At 41.4% G+C, this 25,375-nt stretch overlaps 1 protein-coding gene and 1 long non-coding RNA gene across 6 annotated transcripts in view; one reads left to right on the forward strand and one right to left on the reverse strand.

Moving 5' to 3' along the window:
* Window positions 1-488: 488 nt before the first annotated feature.
* Window positions 489-25,302, forward strand: LOC143673366 (uncharacterized). The gene is made up of 3 exons (XR_013170340.1): window positions 489-665; window positions 13,761-13,992; window positions 25,119-25,302. It is a non-coding gene; the product is annotated as an uncharacterized LOC143673366 (long non-coding RNA).
* The window catches only part of DENND2A (DENN domain containing 2A), a 153,010-nt gene continuing 149,491 nt past the window's right edge, over window positions 21,857-25,375 (reverse strand). For 3 of the 5 annotated variants that reach the window (XM_077147673.1, XM_077147682.1, XM_077147689.1), the window contains exon 20: window positions 23,266-25,045. In XM_077147673.1, the coding sequence (XP_077003788.1) occupies window positions 25,014-25,045 (32 nt within the window). In that variant the 3' untranslated portion in view covers window positions 23,266-25,013. Of the gene's footprint in view, window positions 25,046-25,375 lie in introns of all 5 variants that reach the window. The other 2 variants (XM_077147700.1, XM_077147711.1) reach the window with 1 other exon arrangement.

Genomic DNA, 25,375 nt, shown 5'->3' on the forward strand with positions numbered 1-25,375 from the left:
CTAAACTGTCCCCTCTTCGTGACAGTATCCAATTTAGAGCTAGTCTCCTCTATCATTTGCCCCTCCTTAGAATCAGCAAGTTCACACTTGTACCTTGGAAGAGACCCCTCCCTACTCTTCCATTCCAAGATGCCCCACAATACAATACCTCTACTCTATGGTCTCCCCTGCTGCATAAAAAATTTAACTTTGACTACAGATGTGTACCTGGTAGTCTTTATCCTTTGGATTTTATCAATTAGGTAATAACTTGTTTAAAAAGGGGTGGGGCACTTAAATTTTTTTTGTATGTAAAAGAAGTCACTTAAAACAATTCTTTTTTTTTTTTTTTTTTTACATGGGCAGGCATGGGAATCCCTGGGTCCTCGGGCTTGGCAGGCCTTGGTGCCCAGTTCAGAGTCCTTGATGCTATCATATGAGATCATAGAAGATCTGAGTCTTAGCAACATACCTTAAAAGACCTTGTGCCTGACCTTGTACTAAATCCAGACCTGGTACTAAAGAGTGGAGGGATGAGGGGACTCAGGGCTGCCCCCAAGTTCACACATGCCGGACCATGCTGAGACTTGAAATTTTGATCTTCCTACTCAACATGGCAGCCAAGCTGATGCTTTTAGAATGAACACAGATTATGTTCTTCCGCTGCTCAAAGCCCTCCAAGCAGGGTAAGGTCTACAAGACTCTGTATGATCTGGTTTCTCCCATATCCCCACTCCTCTGACCTCATCTCTATTTTCTCCTTGCTCTCTCCTTTCCAGATGTCTGGCCTCTGCTGACCCAGACACAGTAGTCCCACCGTCACTTTTATTCAAATCTCGATTCTTAACAAGGGCCTTCTAAAAACATCACAGCCTGTTTCCTCACTCCTCCCTACCCGACTCCCAGACCCTTTACACTGCTCCCTCTTCTTTTCTTTATTTCCTAGCCTTTATCTTCTAACTTACCATAGGAATTGCTTATATATTATGTTTATTGTTTAGTGCCTGCCTCTCCTAGCTAGAATAGTAGCTCGATGAGGGCATGGATCTTTGCCTGATTTGTTCACAGTTATATCCCAAGTGACTGGAACCATCTGGCAATAATAGTAGGTGCTCAATAATATTTGGGTAATGAATGAGAGAACTCTCTGATGTTTTAACAAGAGCTGGGCAATATTGTATCTTGACTCACCATTCATGCCAAATAGGAACAATGTTTTATTAATTATAAGAAACAAAATAAACGAAACAAAAAGCCATCTCTGGCTTAGATTGCTGGGTAAAAAGTTCAGCAAAAGGATAAATATAAAAATATTTATTAGTGACTCTACTGTCCTTATCCTCTGCCAACAGGGTCTTAATTATAGGCAGTTTAGCTGACTGCCTAATTTGGTATGATATGAGGGCCCCAAAACCTCAGATTACTAATGTCTTCTCAGATGCCAGAGTCCAGAGAAGAGTGCCTATCTGCTGGGGGTCGGGGGTGGGGGGTGGGGTGGTGACTCATATGGGAGCCAAGGAGACTTGCCTTATCAGCCTCTACTGCTTGGGGATCAAGGCCAGTTTAGGAACATTTGGTAGGAAGAAGAAAAGGAAAGAAAGGAAGACTATCAAGATGAAAGTGTTACTGGACAATGGTCATGGATTCTTTTGCCACATGCTCAATAACCAATTCCTGAGACCCCAGGGTTTCAAAGTGAGATTTTATTACTAGGTGCATAGTAGGAGACCAGATGCCCTAACGGCCTGAAATCTGTCTCCCTAAATTTAGAGGGTTCAAGGTTTTTAAGAATTTTAGCAATGGAGATGAGATCATTTCGAATAGCAAATTCAAAGCAGAAAAGGAGACAGTGCTTCATTATCATTTCAATAGGAGAATATAAACTGAAAGGAGGGGAGGCAGAACTATTTCATCAATACTAAAGGTATAAGCCTAAAGGAAGGGAGACAAGTTATCTTTCAATAGTAGAGTCTAGGTGATAAGATTTACAAATGTCGTGGGCTGAAGCTAGTTAATGGCTGACTTCAAATTCTTCATTAGCATTAGGGCCTTTCCCCTGCAAGAAAATGATCAGATGAAAGGACTAACAGCTCTTACAGTCACAAAGGCACAAGATAAGGGCTTTTACAATCATTTCAGATATCAGGGCAGCTGATTTTGGGATTTCAGGTATTCCCCTCTGTCTACCCCAATATCCCAGAAAGCAAAAAGGAATATGATTCAGTAATCAAAATCACCCCTTAAGATTTGAACAGTGAATTAAAAGTATTTGCAAAGTCCCCTTGGGGGAATGGTGACAAAGGGAGAAAATTCAACTTCCACAAGTAGAGAATTCTTGATATTCTCACAAACAGTGGGGACAACCAAAGCAATAGGCTGAGCCCCCAATCCTGAGGTTTGTTCATATAAAATTTAACCCTGCAAAGGATAGGCTAAGCCTACTTAAAAGGATAGGCTAGGCCTACGAGTCAATGGCTGAGAGATTTTGGAGTCTAGAGGTTATCCTGGAGGTTATTCTTACTCAATAAATAGATATCACCTTTTTACTTAAGGCTTAACGGAGAGGCTGGAGGGAATTGCCTGAAAATGTAGAGTCATGTTTCTTAAAGATGATTGTATAATGATATAGCTTTCGCAACGTGACTGTGTGATTGTGAAAACCTTGTGTCTGATGCTTCTTTTATCTGCCTTTTGGACAGATGAGTAAAACGTGAATTAAAAATAAACAAATAATAGGGAGAACAAATGTCAAAATAAATTTAGTAAATTGAAATGCTAGTGATCAATGAAAGGGAGGGGTAAGGGGTATGGTATGTATGAATTTTTTTTCTGTTGTCTTTTTATTCTTTTTCTGAATTGATGCAAATGTTCTAAGAAATGATTATGATGATGATATACAACTATGTGATAAAAAAGATAATGTTCATATTGTACGTTGATTGGTTTTATTAATAAATTTTTTTTAATATCTTCCTTATAAAACATAATATATGTAAAGCTTAAAGGACAGTCACCGGACTGTGCTTGATAAGTGTTTGCTTTTGTTGTCTTTGCAATATTACATTAGAAGAGGGTTGCCAGATTTAGCAAATAAAAGTACAGGATGCCCAATTACCTAGATAAATAACGAACAGACTTGGTTTTCTTGTTTTGTTTTTTAGTATATCCCAAATATTGTATGGGATATTATACTAAAAAAACCTACTCATCTGAAAATCAAATATAACTACTCATCCTATATTTTATAGGGCAATTCTACATTAGAATCACACTTGATGGATTTTTAAAGAAATTCCACCTATCTACATTATCTATTATGACTCTCACAATAGCCTTTTGAAGTAGGAGGAGCACAGATTACTATGTCCCTTTAAAGTTGAAAAAATTAAATGATAGTCAAGCAGCCCCAGTACCACATGACCAACAAGTGACTGAGCAGAGCCTGGAACCTGAGACATTTTAGCTTCCAGTCTAGTGCTCCTTCCTCTGCTGGTGCTAGAATCTAGGCCCTACTCTAAAGGAAAAGAGCTTTTAATTTGAAAGGGAAGATTACAAACACGAAACAATCAAGCAATCGCATTTGCCTGTTGGACACTTTTCCCAGGCTAAATGCCACAGAGTTAAAGTATAAGAGATAAATCTGGAATCTTGGCAAACTGTCGAGTATTGTATTGGGAACAAGTCCAGTTTGTATTATATTGCCTGAGCTTTGAAAACCTAAATCTGGAAACTCTAGTCTACATGATAAATACAATGTTAATACATGAATTATTTTCCTTCCAACTAGGGGTTTAAATAATTATTCAGTCCCTCTAAAAACAGTTTATATTCTCACATAGGTCAGAGGTTCTCTGTCTTTCTTAGTATAAGTAACTGCCCCCCAGTGTTTTTATGTATTACTTTTTATTAAATGCTGTATTTGGGGCTTGTTAAAATTTTTAAAATAAGGAATGTAGTCTCATGGCTCACGTATTCTACAAAGTAGAAAAGGGTGTACAATGAAAATTCTTCCACCTATCCCTATCTCCTATCCCTCTAGCTTCTCGTTCCATAGGCAACTGCTGTTATTAACGTGTGTTTTTCCAGAGATATATTATGCATATTCAAACAAATACGTACTCTTTGTTTTGTATTTTGAATAAAAAGTAGTGGCTTACACCTTGCTTCTCCATCTACCCACCTAACAGCCAATGTAATTTGGAGCTCTTTCCACACTAGAACCTAAAGGAAATCCTCATTCTTTTTCATAGTTGCATAATTCTCCATTGTGTGGATGTTCTATAATTCATATAACCATTCCCCTATTATGGATTTCTTCTTTTCAAACTTTTATCATAATGAATAATGCTTCATAGAAGGTGTTTCAATTTACAGCAATGGATGACTGCAACTGTTTATAACCCCAATCCAACATGCCACCAAACTTTTGAATATCTGCCAATCTTATATCTTAGAAGCCTAAGAGATATTTGATTTTCTTTTCTAGCCATATCCCTTGTACATTTTTCTATTGGATTGTGGTTATTTTCTTATCAATTTTTATACTTTACAAGTGGAATTAGGGAAATTATTCCTTTGTCATGAACTACAAATATGTTTCAGTTTGCTCTGGCTGATCTTTTGATTCTCCTTGTGTGTTTTTGTTTGTTTGCTTTGTCTTTGCTACGCAGACCTTTTTTAAATACGACTGAATTGTATAGTTTCTGGATTTTGTGTCATAAAAGGTTTCCCCTCTCTGAGATTATTGAAGTATTTGTGCATAGCTTTTTCCAATAACTTTATGGTTTAATTTATTACATTTAAATCATTGTAATTTATCCAGGTATGTTACTGTGACTACAACTTTGATTTTTTTCTTGATGGTTACCCAGTTGTTTCAGTACCATTTATTAAATAGTTTATCTTTTTGCCACTGATTTGAGATGCTTTATTACCAATTAAATTCTTGCAATTGAGTATTTTTCTGATCTTTCTGTTTTGTTCTCTTTATTTAAATGCCAGTATCACCATTATTATTGAAGCTACAGAATATCTTTGTTAGGGCTTCATTGTGTTTCTGTTTCAGAAATTTTCCGGCGTGTTTAATTTTACATATGAACTTTAGAATATGATTATCTTATTTTAAGAATTCTAACTATATTTCTTTGCCAGGCCCCTTTTTAACATCAAAACATTTTGAGAATACCCTCCCTCCCCCAATCTACAGACAATGCTTTGGTGCTATTTATCCTCAGCTCAGTTCCTGTTCCATAGTAGGGGATCCACAAATATTTGTTGAGTAAACACATGAATGGGTAAACCAAACAAGGGATACAGAACTGAATGCAAATTTAGAATTGTAAGGCCCTTAGTCTAGCTGCAGACCCTCACCCCCCAAAAAGAAGGGTTGACAAATCAGAACAAATTGGAGCAAACACAGCGCTTCCCCTATAAAGTGTCTGGTATCTCAATCTTCCCTCCCCCACAGGGGTTGCTAAAATGCCTTTGTACTAATAAAATAACTTTTGCTGCTTGATGGTGTTCTCTTAGGGAGGAGCAAAAAGGAGCAAAAATGCTAAAACCATTCCATCTTCTCTTTTCTCCCCAGGCTTGTGAGAGTGAACTAATGTCCACCTGCTATCTCCATAAGGACAGGGATGGCCTAGGGCCACCTATGAGGAGGAGAAAAACTACATTTTAGAAAAGGGCGTATAGTGACCATTTAAAATACCAACAATTTACAGTTAGAAAAATTTTTAACTTTTGTTTCTCAAAATTTTGTATGATTTAAAAGTTTGAATGAAACTATATACATTCTTATATTGTAGCACTGCAGTTTGATAGCCTCTGTTGCCTGGTGAGGGAATAAGCTTGGTAGATTCAGGAACTGCAAGAAAGCCTGTGTGGCTAGAGCCCAGTGACAGAGGCTGACAGTGGTTAGAGATGGGGAGCTGGATAGCAAGTGACAGGGACAGATACATACCTGTAACTGAGAATTCAGGATTTAAAGGATAATTTTGATTACTGAATTATGATATAGATATTCTTTTTTGTGTTGTGTTGTGTTTCAGCTCTCTGTACAAATGCTATTCCAAGTATCTTTTGTCATAATAAAACCAAGGTTTCCAGGAAAGGAGGGCAGCCTAATCTCCATAGAAAAATACCCATTTCGAAAGAGTTTTTGAGTCTCAACTAAGAAGTGGATGCTAAGAATGAATTTGAATATAAAGAATGACCTAAAATAAAAAAATAAAATAAAATGAATGAATTTGAGAATCTACTACCTCTATTTGGTTAGTATACAGAACTATTTGGGGAAAAAAAAAAAACAACAACGTCTTCCTGGTACACATCCTAAATGAGCCAAGGTGACATGCGTGAATGCATTCATAAGAGAGGGTTGGGTTGGGGAGCACCTCTCCAACAGGATAGCATATGAACAGAGACTTAAAGGATTTGAAGGAACAAAGACCTAAGAGAAGAGTGGACAGGGGCAGAGGGAATAAGCTTGGTAGATTCAGGAACTGCAAGAAAGCCTGTGTGGCTAGAGCCCAGTGACAGAGGCTGACAGTGGTTAGAGATGGGGAGCTGGATAGCAAGTGACAGGGACAGATACATACCTGTAACTGAGAATTCAGGATTTAAAGGATAATTTTGATTACTGAATTATGATATAGATATTCTTTTTTGCTTTCTGGTATACTGGAGTAGACTGGGAAATACCTGAAATTTCTAAATTGTAATCCAGCTGCCTTGATCTCTGTTAATGATTGTATAGTCTTTAACTTCTGCCCCTGTGATTGTAAAACTCTTGTGACTAATTTTCATTTGTACCCATTTATCTAATTTTTCAGCTTTAGAGACTTATAATCACTAAAGACAGCCTCTAATTTATTAATGAAGGGTCTTGGATTAGTCCAGATCTAACTCACCCCAAGTCCAAAGTTATCTTGATAACTGAGACTGGACCTAACCAAAAGGGGCCCAACTGATATGCTCAGTAGCTTAGACTTTAACCTAAAGTCACCTCTACCTCATTATGATACTAAAAATCATGTCTATGCTCAGTAGCTTAGACTTTAACCTACAAGTCACCTCTACCTCATTATGATACTAAAAATCATGTCTATCTTCATATTAAGGCCACCATTTTCTTACCTATGTTCTGTGAATAAGCATGTACTCAATCTGTGCATGCTTAATAATTAGATCACTTCTAATTACATCATCTAGGACCACTGTGCTCATTATCCTAAATCCTGCCCATCTTTTTCTCTAATAAAACTGCCAGAATTACTGCAGTTTATGGAGACAGATTTTGGGCCAAATTTGCTCTCCTGCTACATGCCTAGTAATAAACTTTTTCTCTCTTTGAAACCCCAGTGTCTCAGGAACTTGTCATTTGAGTGCATTGGGGAAAAGAATCCACCCCCTTTGTCCATAACATACCCACCCTAACCTCAGATCTCAGCGTGCTTTGGGGTGCCATTTGGGTGTGACTCTACCAGCCATGCAGAAGTTATGGAACCCATGGGACTATGTTCAAGTAGTGGGCATGCTGAGGTAGCTACCTAAAGGGGTGTTGTAAGTAGGGTCACAGGCTATGCAGCATCTTTTGTCACCCTTGGATAATCACAGGTGCAGAGTGTCTACCCAGTTTCCTTGCCACTTCTTGTCCTGGCTTCACTTGCTCACAGGGCTTTGTTTTGAAGGATTACAGCAGGACACTCTGGACTTGATAGTTCTCTAGCATGTATCTCATGACATCTCATGATTAAAACTAAAAATGCACATGTAATGGGTGAAAATAATGCCCTTGGATTGGAGAATTGGGCAGATAACATCTGATTTGTCTATCCTAATAGGACTGGGATTTGATCAGGAACTTCAGAACTCACCCTCCCAGAGAAGTGCCACAGCGCTGCCCCTTAGCCTGCAAGGGAGCCTTCACCTTGCCCACTCCTTATTGACAGTGTGGAGCAGTTGAGCCAGTGCCAGAGGCCACCATCTCTATTATTTCTTGTGTGAAAAAAATAAGCCCCAATTGGTAAAACCATAGGCAGTCAGTTCTGAGCCCAAAGCACTGCTAACCAATAGACAACACAAGGTTTTGCACATGCAAAGGGAAAACTCTTTCTGGAATGCATTTCCTCCTTTTCTTTTCAATCTTTAGATCTCTAGTCAAGTGCCACTTCCTTGGGGAAGCATTCTCTGATTCTTAACTAAGTCCTATCTGCTCTGATGTACTTTTACACCCCAGGTACCTGTCCCTCATAATTCCTTTCATAGTTGAAGCAATACATTTGTCTACATGTAATTATTCAAGTGTCTTTCTTTTCCCCATAAACTCTTCAGGGAAGGAACCATCTTTGTATTTACTCATTGTTTTATCTCCAATTAGTCTCAGTATATGTAGAATGAGTGACTTTCAAGAAGTCCCAATTCCCAAGGCATGCCTCTGTTCAAACTACAATAGTGTCTGGTACATCATTGCAATTTAATCTGTATTTAGTGAGTAAATGAATGAATGAATGAGGAATACAAAGATGAAAGAAAAACAAAAATGGACCTGTCTTCAAGGAGCTTTAGAACTAGTAGAGGGAACAATACAAAAGCAGATCATTTTATTGGGGAATGTGCAGTGACAGAGGTCTCTGTAGGGTGCTCTGGGAACTTAGAAAAGCAGCATTAACTTGGCCTGAGTGAGAGTGAATGTAGCATGGAAAGCACCCAATGAACTAAGTTTTAAATGAGTAGGAGTTAGTGGTATGTGCCCGAGCCACGACTGCAGAAGCAGAGGTGCAATGCTGAGAACCGGGCCGGTGTAGGAGGGAAGCTGGATGCAGTTCTGTATTCCCTGTTGGAACATACAGTCCTAGGCAGGAAGGGGCAGGTTGCAGCCAGCTGGTGCGGGCCAGGGCTTAGACTGGTCCTGCAGGCAATGGGGAAGCCCTGGAAGGTTTCAGGCAGGAGACTGGCAGGTCAGATTACATTCTAGCTCTGGAAGAAAGTTAGCACTGGTCCTAAAGCTGCCAGCTCGGTCATTATTATCTACCCTTCTATCCTCCTAACTGGGATGTTTCCAAGTCTGGGGCAAGGTTTCTACACACAAGCTGTTCTGAAAAATAAATCAACCTCGTTAAGCTGAGTCAAATAAACAGGTTGTGATCACGCCCCAGAGACTCTGTCACCTGGCCTGCAGTCCTTCTACCCCAAGTCATATCATAATGCTGCTGACTTTAAAATCCATGTGTATCTTCCACAGTATGCTAGGCAAATAATAAAAAAGTATTAGCAAAGTAGTTCTTTTTGTACCAGTCTAGTTGTAGACAAACTACAATAGTGTCTGGTACATATGGATCCATTAAACTTTTCTATGTGGGAAATTCCTGATACTCTCTTAAGTATTAGGGACTCATTTCTGTAACAGGGAAGCTAAGCCTACCTATAGTTATGCCTAAGAGTCACTTCCAGGGAAATTCTATTGTTGCTCAGAAGTGGCCTCTCCCTTTCTAAGCCCAATTCTGCAAATAAACTCATTACCCTCCCCCTACATGGGACATAACTCCCAGGGATGTAAGTCTCCCTGACAATGTGGGACTTGGCTCCCAGGGATGAGACTGGCCCTGGCACTGTGGGAATGACAATGCCTTCTTGACCAAAAGGGGGAGAAGAAAAGCAACAAAATAAGGTTTCAGTGGCTAAGAGATTTCAAATCGAGTCAAGAGGTTATTCTGGAGGTTACTCTCCTGCAAACTTCAACTAGGTACTGCAAATTGCCATGGTATGCCAAGCCCCAAACAATAGTATTCCTGAAAACCGTAAAGAATACCCAGGGGCCTATCAGAGACTCTATAATAGTTTTACTCAGTTTATTTTTCAGAAGCCTAAAGCCTCCAGATTGTTTCAATGCCAGATAAGCCCTGAAACCCAGAGATACCAGTCTTTCCAAGAACATCAACCAGTTGCATCTCTCTACCCCATAATATTGGCACCCTTTCCAACATGAAGTTAGAATGATCACTGCCCAAATATCCCTGAAGATTGGGAGAGGGATCAAATGACAAGGAGGAGTTGTAATAGAGAAGATAGGACTTACTAAATGAGTATGACTATTGAATCACTATATTGACACTCTTTTCAGTCTCCAATGTATTAGACCAGCCAGAAGGAAATACCTGAAATAGTGGAACTGTAACCCATACCATTCTTTGAAGTTTATGCTATAACTGCTTGTTAAAAATGTACTCTGAAATCTATAATTTTTCTTCATATATGTTATATTTCACAATAAAAATTTTTAAAAATTCACGTGTATTGCAATGACCTCCAGTTCTTCCATTCGTCATCTACCGAAAAAGCTGTTTAGTGTGTGTGTGTGTGTGTGTGTTTTACCCTAGCTACCCTCTCTAGTAGGCACACCAGATCTTTTCAGTCCCCATAACTGCTCACATGGCCCATTCTCTGACCACAGCTACCTTTGCTCTTTGGAACCTTCAGTCTAGGGACCACTTATCTTAGTAGAGATCTTAGGAGGCAATCATTTTGTGGGCCCAGGACCAACCAAAACAAATGCCATTTGTCATAAAATCTTTTCTTTGTTACCAGATCTTCCCATAAACAGTGAAAGTCTGCAGGCTTTACATATATAGCTGGCCAATTCCATTTTATTATAATCTGGCAGTGGAGATTCTGATTCCAACACTACATTTGAATCTAAAAATGTATGGTATGATGAAATGGTCCCCTCAGTGCTTGGCCTATGCCATGTCAACCTTAGAACCTTTGCTGTCTGTACTGCCCTAACCCTGCTTGGGTTCGGGGCTCTCTCTGAGCTCCACAGCACTTTTGGTCATATGTGTCATTGGTCACACCATGCCATTTTGGAATCCTCTTCTCCACTAGACGGCAAGTTCCATGAGGGTGAGAAGTGACTCACATTTATCTTGTGCCCCATTATTTGCCAGAGTATCTGGCCCATGGAAGATGTGAAAGGAATGCATGTTGAAGGAATCCCAATTACCAATGGTTTTAGGGAGTGGTTCTGTGAGTCTGTGTGTGCAGGGGGAGGGGAGGCGGGAGGTAGAGGGGTGTGGAGCATCGTGTCTGGATTCACAGCATCTATGAAGTTAAATGCTGCTTCAGTGGCCACAGCCTGTGCTGAAGGGTATCTGTGTGGCTAAGATGGGGTCTTTGAACCTTGGCTTAAGGTGGGACCAGTGTGAGGTGAGCAAGCCAGAAGGTGGACTCAGGCTGGGAGAGGGCAGAGGGTATCATGACCGAGAGGGTCTGATGGGAAAGTGTCTGGATGTTACATTAATGCCTGAGAGTCTGGTTTTGGGGAGGATTAAGGAGGATGAGCCTTGAAAGCTGATACTTTGTAATTTAAACATCCCTTTGCCCCCAAAATAAACAGCTCTAAACAGAAGTTAGCTCAAGATGTTCTTGTGTAAGATCAGAGAACAGACAGGAAGGAGTAGGGAAGGGAGAGATTGGTACCCATGGCGCCCAAAAATATGTTACAGGAAAGAAAAGGGTGGTGCTTGTAAAAGTTTTGGTGGTCAGCGACTATCTTGGATTGGTGAGAGTAGGCAGGTGGTGTGTCACAGAGGGTCCCCCTATGCCATAGTTTCTTCCCTCCTGAAGGATTGTGGGTTCCACTAGCTCTTCAGCATAGTTGGTCTGAGGAGCTTGGGGTGGGGCAGAGGTTCCTGGGGCAGGTCATCTTCCCCTCCCCTGCAGGGTTGAAGGTCAAGAGGCAGGAGGTCAGCTCTGTCAATTGGGTTGGATCATCTACATGCAGACCTATTCACAAAGGTGTCCCATCAGCATTAATTATAATATTGAAAAACCAGAAGCCAAAATGCCCAACATAGGAAACAAATAATGTATGGGAGACATACAAAATGAACCCTGGTGTGATTATGAAAAACCATTTCCAGGCGGGCCACAGTGGCTCAGCAGGCAGAGTTCTCGCCTGCCATGCCTGAGACCTGGGTTCGATTCCGGTGCCTGCCCATGAGAAAATAAGGACACAAGACTTATGTACAAGATGATTTCAACCAAGATTAAAAATATGCTAAGGTAAATAAAATGAGGATCCCGCTTCTCTGATAAAGTGTCATGGCAAGGTAGGTGTGACAGCCAAATTTAGTGGGTATATTTGGGATAGTGGGATTAAAATGTAGGCCATGTGGCCTACACAAGAAGTTAACCATGGGCAGAATCTGGGTGACATCTCAAAAAGCAGAGTCACATCTTTTAAAAATATTCTAGGCATCCAGGGGTAATTGAGTCTCCCTGGCAATGTGGAACATGACTCGCAGGGATGAGACTAGCCCTGGCACCATGGGATCAACAATGCCTACCTGACCAAAAGGGGGAAAAGAAATATAACAAAAGAAGGTATCAGTGGCTGAGAGATTTCAGAGTTGAGAGACTATTCTGGAGGTCACTCTTATGCAAGCTTCAGTCAGATATTGTTAATTGCCAGGGTGTGCCAAGCCCCAGTCAACAGTATTCCTATAAATCCTAAAGAATACCCAGGGCCCTATCTGAGATTCTATAAAAATTTCACTGGCTCAGTTTATTTTTCAGAAACCTAAAACCTCCAGATGGTTCTTAGGCCAGACAAACTCTGCAACCCAGAGTTACCAGTCTCTCCAAGAGCATCAACCAGTTGCATCTCTCGACCCCATAATGTCGACACCCCTTTTCAACATGGAAGAAGTTTGAATGGTCATTGCCCAAATATCCCTAAAGATGGGGGATGGATCAAAGGAGAAGAAAGAGTTATAATAGAGAAGTTAGGATTTACCAAATGAGTATGTCTACTGAATCATTATATTGATATTTCTTTTAAGTCTCCAGTGTCTCCCAGCAGCTAGAAGGAAATACCTGAAATAGTAGAACTGTAACCCATACCACACTCTGAAATTTGTTCTATAACTACTTGATAAAAGGTACTTTGAAATGTACTGCTTTTTAACATATATATTACACAATAAAAATGTTTTAAAAAAAAGCAATGGGAGGCAGATCTTCCCATTAATACTGGAGGAGCACACACACATACACACAGACGATATGTCTAGGAGGACGATTATATGGAAATTTACCAACATATTAATAGGGGATCTTTTTGGCTGCTGGATTAAGGATGTGACATGTTCTTTTTGTGTTTTTATTTTATTTCCCACATTTTCTACAGTATATGTGTTTTATTTTTAGGATCTGAAGAAAGTCATTAAAATGATCGGATTATAAATTTAGTAGATTGAAGTGCTAGTGATCAATGAAAGGGAGGGGTCAGGGGTATGGTATGCATGAATTTTTTTCTGTTTTCTTTTTCTGAATTGATGCAAATGTTCTAAGAAATGATCATGATGATGAATGTACAACTGTGTGATGATATTGTGAATTACTGATTATATATGTAGAATGGAATAATCATATGGTAAGAATGTTTGTGTTTGTATGTTGTTATGTTTAATAAATCAATAAAATAATGGGATGGGGTATGAAAAAAAGATTGGATTAACAAGCTTTGGGGATAATGCCCAGGGTGGAATGCCTATTCTGTGTAAAGCCCTGCATGAGACAGTGCTGTTTCAAGAGCCTCATCAGGAAGGCAGACTTCCACATGGAGAGAAGATAGCACCAGCGGTGCAGTCACCTACCAAATAAGGAGGTGTACCAGCTATAAATAGCTGCTAAGACAAGCTGAGGCATGCCCTCCCTTTAAGGTTAGCTGCCTGAAGACATGTGGTCAATAATGAATTCTTTGTCTCCTCTTTCCTCAGGCACCTCCTGTCTTTTCAGGGAGTCCAGCTCCTCCATCTCTCCCAATCTGCCCAATGGAAGCATCAATGGAAGGCCCTGGCATCCTGCCTTGTAATGTAGCGTGAAAACCAGGATTGAGGCCGCAGGCCTCCAGGAACGTTTGGCGAAACTAGAGCAGGCTGAGACTAAGGGACCGCAGTTTCGGGAAGCAAGTGATTTATTAGCTCCTGCGCATGGGGCCCAGCCAAGCAAGTAAGTGATTTATTAGCTAGTGCACACGGGGCCCAGCCTAGTCACCTCGAAAGTCTGAGCCCCAACAAAAGGCAACCTTAGCTTTTATAGACTGTACAATATGTTAAAGACAAGGTAAACAACTGGCGGATTTAAGTTGAGAATGGCCCAGGGCTTATAGACTGTTGAGGGGCCCCCACCCCAGGAATATCTTCTCTTGCCTATGTGCATTTTCACCAGTTCCTGAAGACTAGGGGAGGGGGTTTCGGGATTTTCCACAGAGAGCACAGCTAAATCAGAAAGAGGGGGAGGCCTGCCTGCTACAATAAGACTGCGAGGGCTACACTTCCTGCATGTAGCTGCAGGTGCTCATGGAATCGGGCAAGGCTGGTGTCAGAAAGGACCCCTCTCTTCCCTTCTTGTTTCACAGCAGAAACATTAGGTGGGGAGAAGAGGAGACATACCCACATTCCACAGTAATCTGTAGGCAAAGCTGGGTGAAAATGCTATGTGCCTCACTCTTTCTCTAGTACCAAACTGCCCCTTGGCCATGGCCTCTGGGGGGGGACAGGTAAGGATCTGGCTGAAGTAAATCACCTGGCCCAGGTGAGGCCAACACCTCATCAGTTTGCTGGTGAGATACCAATCTGCTGGGGTTGGCATATAACACGCAGGTCTTACCAGGATAATGAAGCTTTCTTTTCTTTCATTTTTGGGTGCGTGTATGTGTATATGTGTGAAAACATAAAAGCTTTCATTTTAAACACAGTTTAAACACACCCTTGTACCTATCACCCACATTGAGAAGTAGATTATTACCATATCCTAGAAACCCTGCTCTGTGGGCCCCTCCTGTTCCACATCCTTCCCCCACCTCATGTAAACCACTCTCCTCAATTTTGTGTTAATCTTTTTCTACTGTATATGGATTCCTAAAAAATACAGTGTTAGGTTTGCCTGTTTTTAAATTTTTTCTAAATGGAATCATACTTACATCTGTTTTTTTCTTCTTTAGTCTATTATGTTTGCGAGCTAGATCTACACTAAGACATATAGCCATAATTCATTCATGTTCAGTGTTGCACAGTATAGCATTGCATTGATTCTACTACACCTTATTTATGCATTTTATATTATATGTATATTGTAAGGCCTGGCCCGGTAGCCTCAGGCTGGAAGGCCCCCACCTGAACTAAAACTAGTGCACATCCGGGCATACAGCTGTGCAAACTCAGCCAACCGGGACCTGGCCTGACAAAGGACCCTCACTGCACACAGCCCGTACCTATGCCCACTGCGCAAGGCCCATAGTTATGCCCCCCGGCCAAGGCCCGTAGCTATGCCCCCGGCGCTAGAGCCCAAGAAACTCCTAACCTACCACAGGAGGCCCCGTAGGCATTGTCAGCACCCCCACTAGCTAGCCTATATCGAGCCCTACCGCCCCCAGGGAGGCGCGACTTCCCCTGCCCGCACCCTGAGCACCTGGACTCGGGAACCTCGCCCCGAGACAATAAACTTTTTTTAAACTCAGACTCAGTTCCTCTGATTTTTCAGTCGGCTACCGTTTAAAAACATAACATATATAATACTTATACATTTATACACAATGAATATTTCATTACTTCCAGTTTTGGGCTATTAAATAAAGCTGTCCTGAATATTTCTTTGCATATCTTTTGGTGCACTAATGTATACATTTTGCTGGGTATATACTTAAAAGTTCAACTGTTGGTTATCGAGTATGTGTGTGTTCAACTTTACCTGGTTATGTCAGTTTTCCAAAGGGGTTCTACTCCTATCATCTCCTGTTCTGCATCCTCATACTTTAAACGTGTACTCAAAAAGGAACTAAGTGTTCCCAAGTTCATAGTCCTCTACTCTAGGTCATGGCCAAAGCCGCAACACACATTAAGTGGAAAAGGGATGAGATCTTTTTGGGGTGATGAAAATATTTTGGAATTAGATAGTGGTGATAGTTGCGCAACTATTATATTATTAAAAATATATTAAATAATAAATATATTAAACCCCACCAAACTGTATAGTTTAAAAGGGTGAATCTTATGGCACGTGAATTATATCTCAATTAAAAAAATTCAGACTGAGACTCAGCATCAAGGGATCGAGAAAACCTTCTCGACCAAAAGGGGGAAAGAGTGAAATGAGACAAAATAAAGTGTCAATGGCTGAGAGATTCCAAACAGAGTTGAGGGGTTATCCTGGAGGTTATTCTTATGCATTAAAAAGATATCACCTTGTTAGTCAAGATGAAATGGAGAGGCTGGAGGGAACTGATTGAAAATGTAGAGCTGTGTTCCAGTAGCCATGTTTCTTAAAGATGATTGTATAATGATACAGCTTTCACAATGTGACTGTGTGATTGTGAAAACCTTGTGTCTGATGCTCCTTTTATCTACCTTATCAACAGACAAGTAAAACAAACAATAAAAATAAATAATAAGGGGAACAAAGGTTAAAATAAATTCAGTAGATTGAAATGCTAGTGATCAATGAAAAGGAGGGGTAAGGGGTATGGTATGTATGAATTTTTTTCTGTTATGTTTTTATTTCTTTTTCTGAATTGATGTAAATTTTCTAAGAAATGATCATGATGATGAATATGTAACTATGTGAATTACTGATTATATATGTAGAACAGAATGATCATATGTTAAGAATTTTTTTGTTGTTATATTTTTAAAAATTAATTAAAAAATTTTTTAAAAATCAGATTAAGTTTTACTCCTCTGGTAGGTTTGAAATGGTAACCCATTGTAGTTTTAATTTGCATTTTCCCAATTAGTAATTACATTGAAAATCTTCTCATATGTTTGTTTATAGGCCATTTGCACTTTCTTTTCTATGAAATAGCTGTTCATTTCTTTTGCTCATTTTTCCTGTGGGATTGTCTTTTTCTTATTGATTCCTAGGAACTCTTTATATATTCTAGATAATAATATTTCATTGATTATGTGTTACAAACACCTTCCTACAGCATGTGACTATCTTTTCACTCTTTTAATATTGTCTTTTGGTGAAATGAAGTTCTTACTTTAACTATTCAAATTTATCACATTTTTTAAAGTAGTTTGTCCTGGTTATATCTTGTTAAAGAACCTCTTTCCTACCATGAGGTCAGAAAGACATTCTAAATTGTCTTGTAAAAGTTCTGGATGTAGCTTTTTATATTTTGATTTGTTTTAACAAGCAAACAGTGCTCACCAAGTTCTAAACACTTAAATGCTAACAAATTTAATAATCATAAGCCCTATTTATTATTAGTCCAGCTTTATAGATGAGGAAACTGAGGCAAAGAGGTTAAGTAGCTTGCTTAAGGTCATATGCCTAGTGAGTGAAGCCAGGACCCAGACCCAGGTAATCAGTCTCCAAATCCACGTGCCTTCACAGCTGATATACTTCCTTAGATACCTAGAATCAATTTGTATGCATGGTTTGAGGTAGGGGATCAATTTCATTATTTTCCCATGTAGATAACCATGTTTCCCAGCACCCCACAGCATTGTGATTCAGGGATACTTTGAAGCAGCCTAAAGACAAATCAGTACTGTTTCATTATTTAAAACAAAACAAAACAAAACAAAACAGGTATGTGCCCCCCACCCCAGGCAGCCTGGTTCTCCCTAGCCTCAGCCCTGCAGAGGTCTTCAAAGGCAATAGGGAGCCTCTGACTTCTCATCTTGGGCCCTGGGTCTCCCTTCCCACTACAGTGCAAAAGCATCCCAAACATCGTTGCCCAAGACACACATGGGTTGTCTGGGTTTGCACTGGGCAAAAGTGGGACAAAAACAAGCAGGCTTTCTCATTCCTCTTTCCGAAGAAGGGAGCAGGCTGATAAGCGGTTCTGGCCTCCTTTGTGGGGCAGTATCCCATTATGAGACTGGCAGTAACCCCACTGTTGGGATGATGAGGGTTCTGTTGAAGGGGGTGTGTGTGGAGAGTCTATGGATGGAAGGAGGGTTTGGCCTGGGACAGAAGGATCTGAGCTGTTTCAAGTTTCTTGGGCTGGAAACAATGCCAACATCAGTGAAACGTTGAAGTTCATATGTGGGCAGTTGATGTGTCTCTTGGGAAAGAGGATTCATTAGGAAGATGCTGTCGGGAGTTGTATGTACAGAGCACAGGAAAGGCCATTTGGGATGAAGCTGTCATCTGTTGCAATGAAAATAAGCTTTCCTAATTAGTCTTTAATGATTAGGCATGAACTGTAAGTTACTGTAACTGAAGAATTAGGATTTAACAAATAATTATGACCATATAAATCTTTTTTCTTTCTGGTATATTAGAGTAAATCTGTAATCCTGCTGTCCTGACTCCTGAGAATGATTGTAAGAGCCTTTATCTTGTGCCTTTGCCATTTTCTTACTTTAGAGATTTGTAAGGGCAAATGCCCTAGTGCTAATGAAGGAATCAGCCATTAACTGGTTCCAGTCCCAGTTTCACTCCTTTACATTTGTAAATTGTTTCTGCTTACACTTGCTATTGAAATGATAACTCTGTCTTCCTTCCTCTTTGGTAACTATTGAAATTGTAATTACTTCATCTCCCTTTGTTAGAATCCATAAACACCTTGAACCCCCTACACCTGGGAGACAGATTTTGGGGCTGAAAGACCATCATACCTTCTGTGTCACACTCAGCAATAAACTCTTTCTCTCTTTGAAACCCCTGTGTCTCCGGGAGTGGTCACTTGAGGCATGGGGCAGAGAATTGTCTACCTTTGTCCTATATCATTACTTTTGTGGTAATTAACTTATTAGCTACAGGGTATTGGGGATTAGTAGTCCCCCTCTCCACCGGCCCCACAAACACCCATCTCCGGGGACTTTCTCCTGGTGTTGGGGTGTGGATGCCGCTTGTAATTTCTCCAGCTCCCCTAAACATCAAACTTTATCCCCTTGTTTGTCCCTCAGTGGCTGATCTCATCTTTTTTTTTTTTTTTCAAAGTGACATAATTCACTTCATCTACCATAAAGTTCATCCTTTGAAAGTATACAATTCAATGGGTTTTAGCATTTTCACAAATTTGTTGTGCAACCATTGCTACTATCTAATTCCAGAGCATTTGTATCACTTCCCAAAGCTCATATCTCTTTTTCACCATTGTGGGTGGCAGCCTGGGGGAGGACCTGGAGTGGAGAGGTATGGGCTTGGGAACATTTAGTTCCTCTGGAAAACAGCTTCAAGTGAAGAAGCCTTAATGTTCCCCTGAAGGCCATCAGTAGGAGGGAGAAGGGATGGCAAGTTGTCCAGGACAAGTTGTGGCCACCTCAGATGTTGGAGGGTTTGGCTGTTAGGTAGAGTCAAGGAGGGGGATGACAAAAGGACAGGAAAAATTCAGGACACCTCCTCTCAAATGCCATGTCCCCCTAACCACCAGTCTGACCACAGTCCTCACATCAGAAATGCATTCTTTTGGTGCTGCAGCTAAAGACTCAGCAGTTGAAACAGAAATGCCTGAAGGGGCAACTCAAACTATTATCACCACAGCCATTTTTCAGAGGTAGGAAGGGCAGATTGCTTCTGGGGATGGGTGGGGAAGGTGGTGGAGGGATAATCCTCCTTCCTTGAAGGTACGGACTGAAAGGGGTGGGGAGCTGAACTTTCAAGTTCTTAGAAGATTCCAGCTGGGGCCAGTGGCTGAGTAGGGATAAAGGACACCAGTACACTGTATTGCCCTAAGGCTCCATTTCTCATTCCTCTGCCTTTCAGGGAGGGGTTAAAGAATTCCTTTACAATTTCCTTAACCAGTCCTGGAATAGTCAAAAAACAGTTTTAAGAGGAACAAATATAATTTTAGCATGTAGAGGTATTAGGAAGCACTCTTTGGATCAATAACTGTGGAATGGAAGGGGAGAAAATAGGATTGCATAGAGGGAGAAGCTGGCATTTATTCTATAGGCATCCACATATAAGAAGCGCTGTACAACCATGGTGAATGTAACTGCATCAGAATATAAATGCATTGCACTGTTATTACTTTTCTTTGTAGAGGAATATTTTGACTTGGAGAAGGAGTGTAGGAGGGAGATGACCCCAGCTTGTAGCACAGCCCTTACCCCACTTTCTCCCAGAGGGCAAAAACACCCCCATCTCGAGATGTGGGCAGCTTTTGACCTTACTCTTCCCTTCCACACTTCCAACTCAACCAGCCTGGCCAGAAGCAAGGACGCGGGGGCCACTGAAGCCCACGTTGCCAGAAGAGGGCCTGAGGTCCATCACATATGAGTTACCCTGGAATGGTTGACCCTGGCTTAGGTGTAGTGCTGTTGAGCTAGCTGCTCAGGACCAGCCCAGAGCTTCCCAAAGGCCAGATAAAACAAGGCAAGGAGGGGAGAAAAGTAGTCTCTGCCCAGGATCTGAGCTAAGCTTTACACACTGGATGGGGTAGCTCCTGCTGCTTCCGTGACTCTGGATTCTGTCTGCTTCTGGGCACGGTAGCCTGCTGCCCTTGCCTTAGTGACTCCTGCCCAGCCCATGCCACTCTGCTGGACTCCTGACCTGACACTTTCTGACTTGTCTAGTTCTGCTACTACCCAGAGTCCTTTCACACCTGTCCATAGGCCTAGCAAAAGGGGAAGGGTAGGTCCTCACGAATCTGGAGTTCTCTGCCAGAAAAAAAAACTCAGTCCACATTCCACCCATGGTTACAAAGGAAGTTAGTAGTTAGCTCTATTGTAGGAAGGACAATCTCTTGTGATGTTTGGCTGCAGGGCTCAATTATATGCACTCCTATGGTTATGGACTGGTAGGAGGCAGGAGGTGGTGGTAGAGGTGGGTGTAGACAGAGTCAGAGGAGAGTAAGAGGGGACAGGTAAGGAGCCCAGGTTGGTGCCCTCTCACACCTTCTGATCAAAGGCGAGGTAGTTGCTCTCTGGCCCACTGCTGTGTAAGCTGGCACCAGGCCTCTGTTAATTATAGACAGAAAGAAGTTTACATGTTGGCAGCCGAACCACACCCAGGTGCTGGCTGAGGGCAAGATGTGGTCACTGTACAAGGAACTCAGTGAAGTTAATTGGCTTTGCCAGGTGCAAGCAGTTAAATGGCCCCTTTCACCTACCTTTTCTTAACCTTTGCTCAGGCTGGAACTCTTCCATTTCTCCTCTGCCCATTTCAGCCCTTCCCATATATATAAATCCAGCTCAGAATTCTTATCAACTCGTATCAACTCTCCATGAAGTCTAAGCTGACCCTTCCAGCTCTTGCCAATCTTGCTCGTTTCTGAAATGCATTCCCACAGTACTCATTTTCTCAGGCTTCTGCCATGCATTGTCTTGGGCTTACTTTTCAAGTGTATGTAAGGTATCTAGAATAATGGAACCTTTATAAAAACGAATTCAACAGATTTGATCTACCCAATTGAGTGTGGACTTTCTGTGGGGCCTTGGAAACTTACACCCATTATACTGATGTTCTCATTCTTCAAAGAATTTTACAAGCTCTTTGGTAATGCTGTACTCAGGACCCTGAGTGGGGGGGGGGGGGGGGGGTAGGGTTAAAGACTTATTTCCAAAACTTGGCCCTACTGTTACTGCCAGTGAAATATAAGGGAGAATTCACACATGATGAATGAGATCAGTCTCCTGAAGAAATGACTCACCCAAGATGGGATCCTGGTAATGTTTGGATGAAGCCATTTGGGAAACCCCAGCCAATCAAGGGTTCTAGATAGGTCAAGGTGGTGGGTCCTGGGAATCTGCATTTCAAACAAGTATCCCAAGTGAATCTGAGGCAGGAGATGTCAATCACTCTTGAGGAAACTGGGTCCTCTCTGAGGTAAGGCTGGAAGGTAGCAGATATATCTAAGGAAATTGATACCTGTCTTAAGAAAGGAAGAAAAGGAAAGAGGGGAGTCGAGGATCAAGAAGTTGGCAGGGTTATCCAGCACGGCCCATAGGGAGGAGGCAAAGGGTTTGGTGGGCATGAGAAATGGGTCCTCTCATCAGATAGAGAACATTTGTTAGGCTTCCCTATGCCTCCTCAGGGAAATGTCCCTCCTGAGTCCATGACCCCTCGGCTCTGACTTCAAACTCACCAAGCAACCTTATGATTCTTATTCTCCTGGGTTGGTACTTTGATAATGACAACAAAACGTCTTAGATGAAGGAATAGCTGTGTACAGTCAATAGAAAGGCCTAACACACTTTGTAAAAGACTATATTGGTTTTGTGGTGTAAACACACATCTCTAACGGGCTAGCTGCCTGGGGAAAAGGACAGTAAGGCTCTAAGGATTGCCATGAGAATTGCCCATTTGTTCAGCACTGTTTTTAAGCTCTAGGAATTCACACAGTCCCTGCTTTCATGAAGCTTACCCTTCTAGTGATTAAAGAACACATGTGAACAACTTAACAGAATGATGGGCAAAAATAAATGCTCAATAATGGGCAGTTTGGTATTAATTGTCTGAATGATAAGAAGTTTTTGTGATTATTTCTAAGAATTCCTTCTTCCTCAGTCCCAGCAGCTGTGACTGAGTGTCAGCTCCCTTAAACTACCTGTCTATGGCCTCTCGCTTAGAGATACCAGTTGTCCTTGCTCCCACTCTCTTGCTCACCAGTGTCTCCAACAATCCACAACAATAAAACCTACTCAATAGTATTACAGTAACATTTTTTTTCATGACCATAAGGTTTACAGTGAATTGCAAAACAATAGTGAAATATGCTTGTAAACACATATTCTTCATGAAGAAAGTAGACTTTTACATTGGAATTATTATGGGTCTTGGTTCTTGGACAGAGGAGTTGGCATGAGGCAAGACACAATGGTTGAGTGATCCAGGATGCCCATATTTTACCATCCTTGGTTTCTGAACCCAAACAGTATTATCTAGCAAGGATCTGCCTTAGGTTGTGGGCAGGCATCAGGACTGATTTTTTTTGTTCTGGCCTGACCCCTAATCTGCCACTTTGCCTGCTGTAGACAATTTAATTGGCTTGGTTTCTACCTATGCAGAACAGGACAGGATGAATGTATAGAAAGGGGGCTGGAGAGGTTTCCCCAGTTCTGATGATCCTTTTCTTTTTTTTTTTTTTTTTTTAAATCTGGGTGCTGATTTCAGGAGGTGAAAATTTGTCAGGCTGAATATTTATGATTTGCGCACGTTTCTGGCTATTTTTTACTTCTATAAAAAAATTAAATACAAATGGCAAGTTTAAAATACTTGTACAAAGATGCTTTCCTCAATGCTCATGCTCTTTAAGATACTAAAAACTGGAAACATCCTGTATGTGTAGGAGTAGAGGATGTGTGAAAAAAGTCTTGTATATGTATAAAATACAATATTATACAGTCATTAGAAATGTTGATATTTATTCAGTTGGATGTAATAAGTAAACAATATAATATGAAATAAGTTAGGAAAGAAGGTATATCTCAAAATATTAAACGTGATCATCTCTGGGCAATATAAAAATCTGTAGAATATTGTTAATAAATTTAACTAATCTGAGAAGCTTGTTTAAATACAACTTCCTGAAGCCCCACACTCAGACTCTCACTCACGTTCCCCCCCTCCCCTGGCCCCCAACCAAATATATCTATCCAGGTTACTTTTTATGCATAGCTTGGTCCCTCCATTCCCTTTGAGAATCTGATGTAAATTATGGATCCTCTCCCTTGAAAAATGAATGGACACACCAAATCTTGGGTACAATTTGGTGGTGGTGGGGCAGTCCATGACTCCAGTTAAGAACCTCTGCCAACGTCAGAGCACATTCTGTTCATGTGTTTTTGTCAGGATTACCAGTGGCAGCCACTAGCGGTATATGCAGGCAGCAGGTTGGCTGAGGTGGCACCTCAAGACCTGCTTCCAAGAGAAACTGCTAGCACTGCACACCCAGGGCTCTTCTGCTTCCCCGCTGTTCTTCCTGTAGGAAAGGTCCCAGAATGCGGCCTTCTCCTGCTCCCTCCCTGGTTCAGAGGAGGCAAGGTGCTTTTATGGCCCCACAAGTCTAATGAAGCCGCCCCAAAGTTTGATCCTCCTTGCTATTAACAACATCAAGAACAAAAATCCCTGACATTTACCCTGCACGTACACTATTTCATTAATGTTGATCACGGTCCCTTGGATGAGATGGGAATTACATACAGTATAAATGGGAATGGGGTCAGAATAGCAGCTTATGTACTATTAGCTGGGCTCTAGGCAGTATCATAAGCTTGAGGATCCCAAGGACATTTTATTAACAGACCTTAAGAGGTGATTTCCTGTTTTTGTACGTACTTCTTAAAATCATGGACTGCTTTGGCAGTTGAGAGTTCCATGGCTTTTAAGAGAAGAAAGGCCCTCAAGAAGGCATGATGTCCATCATGGCATGACAACAAATGGCCCTGGCCACCAGGTGGCATCACTGACTGGCAGGAAGAGCAGCTCATCCTGAAGCCAAATTTCTCTAATGCTCCTGGTTCTTCTTTTCAGCTCTATTCCAGCAGAGGACACATACTCTGAAACCCGCAGGCCTCCCCACTTTCCAGCCCTTCCTCCTTCCTTCTCCCCTTAACACCCTGCCTTTGTCCCAAGTTCTGCCTAGGGGAGCTCCTCTGTTCTAATTCCCTGGTCTTTGCTCCTTCTTGTCTCCTCCTTTCTCAAGGCTCCAAAGCTGAGCTGCTAGGCAGGGTGAATGGGGAAAGATGAAGTAGGACAAGGTAGATTTTCTTAGCTCTGCCATAAGAAAAAGAAAACCCAAACACTTTTCTTTTTTTTAATTTCTAAGATTGAAAAAAAAAAAAAAAACCCAAAAAACCAACAACCAAAACAACCTATTTAAATGTCGGCGACACGCCTGGTCTCAGGTTCCCTTTCCAGTGCTGTTGTGAAGAAGCGGGGGGCCTTCGGGCCTGTTCTCGGGTCCCGGGTCCTGGGGAGAAGGCTCCCCAGTGGTGAACCTGAAACCATCCTGGACTTTATCCCAGCACCTGGGGCAACCAAAGATCCAAACCTTTCAGAAAGGCCAACAGCAACTTTTCTTAACACATGTGGTTGCTCACGGATGAAGTTTTCTCTTGAGGCCGAACAGATAATTATTTCTTATGGAGAAACTTCATTTTATTGCCTACAAAAATAAAATGAGACAATTTCACTAGACAGACAGAGAAACAAATTAAATCTTTCTCTTTTCTTCCCAGATGTGGCATGGAGAACTGTTGCCTCCAGGAACTTCCAGAATCTCACCCCTGTGCCCTGGGGAACTTGGGGGAAGGAGGATTCACCCTTCCTGGAGATATCCCTGCTCCAAGCCCTTCATGCACCTGCCACTTCCCTAATGAAAAAATTGTTACCAGACAAAGACCATGGATTCTTTTGCCCGACACGCTCAATAACCAATTCCCGAGACACCGGGGTTTCAAAGAGAGAAAGAGTTTGTTACTAGGCGTGCAAGAGG

This window comes from Tamandua tetradactyla, chromosome 1 (assembly GCF_023851605.1).
Source record: "Tamandua tetradactyla isolate mTamTet1 chromosome 1, mTamTet1.pri, whole genome shotgun sequence".
Lineage (NCBI taxonomy): Eukaryota > Metazoa > Chordata > Mammalia > Pilosa > Myrmecophagidae > Tamandua > Tamandua tetradactyla.